Consider the following 3,918-nt stretch of genomic DNA (forward strand, 5'->3'; position numbering starts at 1 on the left):
CAATGGACGATTTTTTAACACCTTTTAAAACGTTTTTTTGGCCAAACTAAACATTTTTTTCACAAAAAAATTTTTAAGTGTATATTTTCATTTAAAACCAACTTGTATGAGCGTGGTAGACTCTTTAAAAAATGAGATTTTGAAGCTGCCAAAAACGTCACTCGCGGGCACTGTGACGTCACAATACAATACTTCGTATCTGGGGAAAACCCGGCCTCACAGTTGTTACCGTTTATTGCTGCAGTTTAGGAAAGTCAGACGTACTTTAATGTAGTAACAATATTTTAATCGAACCAGCGGCTTAGAGGCAGTTACTTCTTAGAGATCAATGGGATAAAATGATAACAGTAAATAAGAAAACCATTTAAAATAGCCTACCAAGCTTGGTGGAGAATTAGTTTCTGTAATTTAGCCGGATTCAGATTTTTAAGGGTTGTTTTTGTTTTTAAACAACATATTCATATCTACATTTAAAGTTACCATATAGGGGTTTACCAAAAACGAAAATCTGAAACATTGTAAAAACAAGGCAGAACCTAAAAAGATCAGCATATTTTTATTTCCTAATAACTCTCAATTAAAAGAAGAGTGGAGCTTGTTTGTTAAAAAAACCAAGTCACATTGGCATGCTGGTACAGCCCAGAAGCAAAGTTCAATTTTTAGTGAACATTTTACTTCAGAAGATTTTACTAACTATCATATGTTCACAACGGGACATGCAAAAAAACTTGTTTTAAAAAAAGAAGCTATTCCTTCAATATACCCTGATCCTGTAAGCAACATTCATTTGGAATCAACAGAAGAATTTATAAACTCGGAAGAAACAGACCCACTACCTGGTACAAGTCAAGAATTAATTAATCAAAGCACACAGTTTTGTCCAGTTATGAAAAACAAGGGAACACAATGTTTCTTGGTAGATTTTAAATCCACTTGAGACTGCTTCAATAGAAACCCAAACAGCAAGTATGTTAAATTTGTTTGTTTTTTAATGTGGTATTTGTACTGAACTGCCATGTACATCATTACAGCATTTATTTTAAACTGACAAACTTCAACTTTGTTAATATACTAACAAATAATTTCATAAATAACTAATTTTGAATAAAAATCACGCAAAGGCAATATACCTAACATATACTTCTTAAGATAAAACAACCAGATAACGCTAAAACAACCAGATAACGCTATGTCGATGTTACACTGTGTTTTGCTGCAAACATAAATTTATCTCCGCCGAACAAAACACATATCAGCTGATCGACTAGAACAGATCGTGACGTAATTTACGTCACAGTGCCCGCGAATGACGCAACAATTTACGATTTTTTTCCACTTTTTAAAACGTTTTTTTGGCAAACTAAATATTTTTTTACAAAAAATACCACAGATCTAGACTCTTTAACTACAGCATAGTTCTTATGGCAGTTTGTGATGCACAATATTGCTTCACAATGAATCGGTGATTATGGGGCAATGTCACAATGGGAGAGTGGCGGTCCACTCAACAAACCACAAATTTACATAGCATTGGCCGCACAGGATCTAACATCTATACAAAAGATGCTCACCTGATTCGTGAAAAGTTTAAAGAGTTTTTTTTTTATCTGACTTTGGAAAGTTGTCGTGGCAAAATTCCGTGGTTAACCGCTTGTGATTCTGTTTCTGTTGCGATATTTCTGTTCGTTGTTCACAATACATGTTGGTTTCAGTTTTTTTTTTAAATAAAATAACAGTTTTTTTTTGAAAATAAAATAATTCTGTTTCTGTTCTTTTTTCATGATACATGTTGGTTTCAGTTTTTAATGAAAATAAAATAACGAATTGAAAGAATGAAATTGAAATATCTAAAGCATCTACGCATAATTTAGCAGGTTCAGTTGTGTTGCTGGCCATCTCCATGACATTGCTCACAATGTTGCTGGCCATCTCCATGACATTGCTCACAAAGATATGGTGGTCATTGCTTGGTCTGCCATGGCAGGTGCCATGTTCCTGAGTCTGCAAGAAACCACTTTGCCAAAATTTTATATTGATCATTAGGAGTTGCTTTTGACCGAATAGCATCAACTGTATCTTGATTTTCTTTTAATACCTTAAAGATGTTATCCTGAAGAAATAAACAATTATTTTCAATGCATGCATTTAACTATTAATAACCTTTAATCCACGAGGTCAAATTCGCCTACATCTCTGACCGACTAATTAGCTTCCTTCTTTTGGTTGCCTGTGCTGAACTTGTTTGACGGGAGAGAGCCTCACTACACTCTGTCAGATTGCACACGTTCCAAAGATATTAAATCAAATAGTACAACAGAATTCACATGTCAGCTTAGTTAAAGTTAACAAATAGTTTTTAAATGTGCCTTCATCTGCTCTAGTGCTAACATTCGTTAAATTCAGTAGTATTTCATCTTGTAGAGAATCTGGCGAAGCCTCAGATGTAGTTGGTGTAAAATTTCCAACAGTTCTAAGTTAAAATATTTGGTGTAAATTGAAATAATAAACAAAAGGTCCTATGAAATGTACTTACACTTTGTGTCTAAGATGAAGATGATCAAGCAAAAAAGTAAGGGATTCATAATGTTTCCACACAGAAACGGTTGTTAAACCTGCCCCACTCCTTTTCATATTTTCAACTTTTTTTCTTTCTTCAGAGAACCGATCACGTAAGCTTTTCCAACGTTTGGTACACATCTCAACTGAAAAACACTGACAGCCTCACCATTTCACCAAATATGTGGCATTCAAATCACAAAACACTCGGTAAGTTTATATTATTAGCCTTAAATCACTAAAAAAACAGACACAAACATTACATGGTTGTTCAGTACTACGACTAATCTTGGTCCACATATTGTCTTTTTTATTTGGTCTTTGTACTATTTGTCTTTGAATCATATAGGTATGGCGAATCCCGGACCAACTCATTTTACCAAAACGTTTAATATATAAACTTTAATGTCTAACCAGTAGTAAAACATATTTTTCTTTGCTGATGTTACCAAAATATTCACTAAATTCAAGTTTACTATCATTAAACAAGAACGCGGCAAGCAGAAAAGTTAAAACAAATTTAACTCTGCCGTTTGACGCGTATTCAAAAGTTTACTATCACTAAACATGAACGAGGCAAGCAGAAAAGTTAAAACAAATTTAACTCTGCCGTTTGACGCGTTGAAAAGAGATTTTCTCGCTTTTGCGGCACTCGCGTTAGCGTGTGTGTATGGTATGCCGTTTGCCGCAAAACACAGTATGTCTGTACAGCCCTTTAGACTTGACGATCCTTATTTCCACTTTTCAATTTTCAGCTAAAACAATTATTCACCAAGTCAACTGGACGATTTTCCCGCAATTTCTCATTTACAAAATGTCACTACCAATTATTGCCAATTCTTGTGTGTGTAAACGTTTCAATTTCGCATACCGCAATGATGAGAACATGACTCCAAATTGACAACGCTAGTTTCTAAGTTCATATATTCTGAGCGGAAAAAAGAAGAAAAAAAATCAACTAAATATAAATAAATAAAAGAGATCTGTACATAAAATGCTTGATTTGATCATTTATCGCGCTACACCACACAACGTTAAAAGCTATCGGACTTTACCGTTATCTAATTTGTCAGATTAACACAATTGGGTTCAAGGTGTTTTCTTCATACAAAGACTACTTTTTGAATTAAAGGACCCAAGTCCGACATTTTAAGGTATTCTAATTAAATAAGGTAAGTATCTGAGCTTTAGCTCAACTATATATAAATAAAACAGGTCAGAGGCGGCATTATGAACACATCTCGCTAAGTTAAGCGTGCACGGTAGTGACGTACTTACTCGTTAAACTGACTTTTGACCATGTTCTCTTTCAACTGATAAATAAAGAGTTCTGGACATAAAATACTTGTTTGATCATTTATC

The 3,918-nt window shown here is 34.0% G+C and overlaps 1 protein-coding gene across 1 annotated transcript; it reads right to left on the reverse strand.

Moving 5' to 3' along the window:
* Positions 1-2,301: 2,301 nt before the first annotated feature.
* Positions 2,302-3,704, reverse strand: LOC149731977 (transcription factor Adf-1-like). The gene is given in 5 exon segments (XM_089883046.1): positions 2,302-2,470; positions 2,534-2,702; positions 2,820-2,869; positions 2,871-2,926; positions 3,666-3,704. Coding segments are annotated over 5 exon segments (483 nt in total).
* Positions 3,705-3,918: the final 214 nt, after the last annotated feature.

This window comes from Ciona robusta, chromosome 8, assembly GCF_009617815.1.
Source record: "Ciona robusta chromosome 8, ASM961781v2".
In the NCBI taxonomy this organism is placed as follows: Eukaryota; Metazoa; Chordata; class Ascidiacea; order Phlebobranchia; family Cionidae; genus Ciona; species Ciona robusta.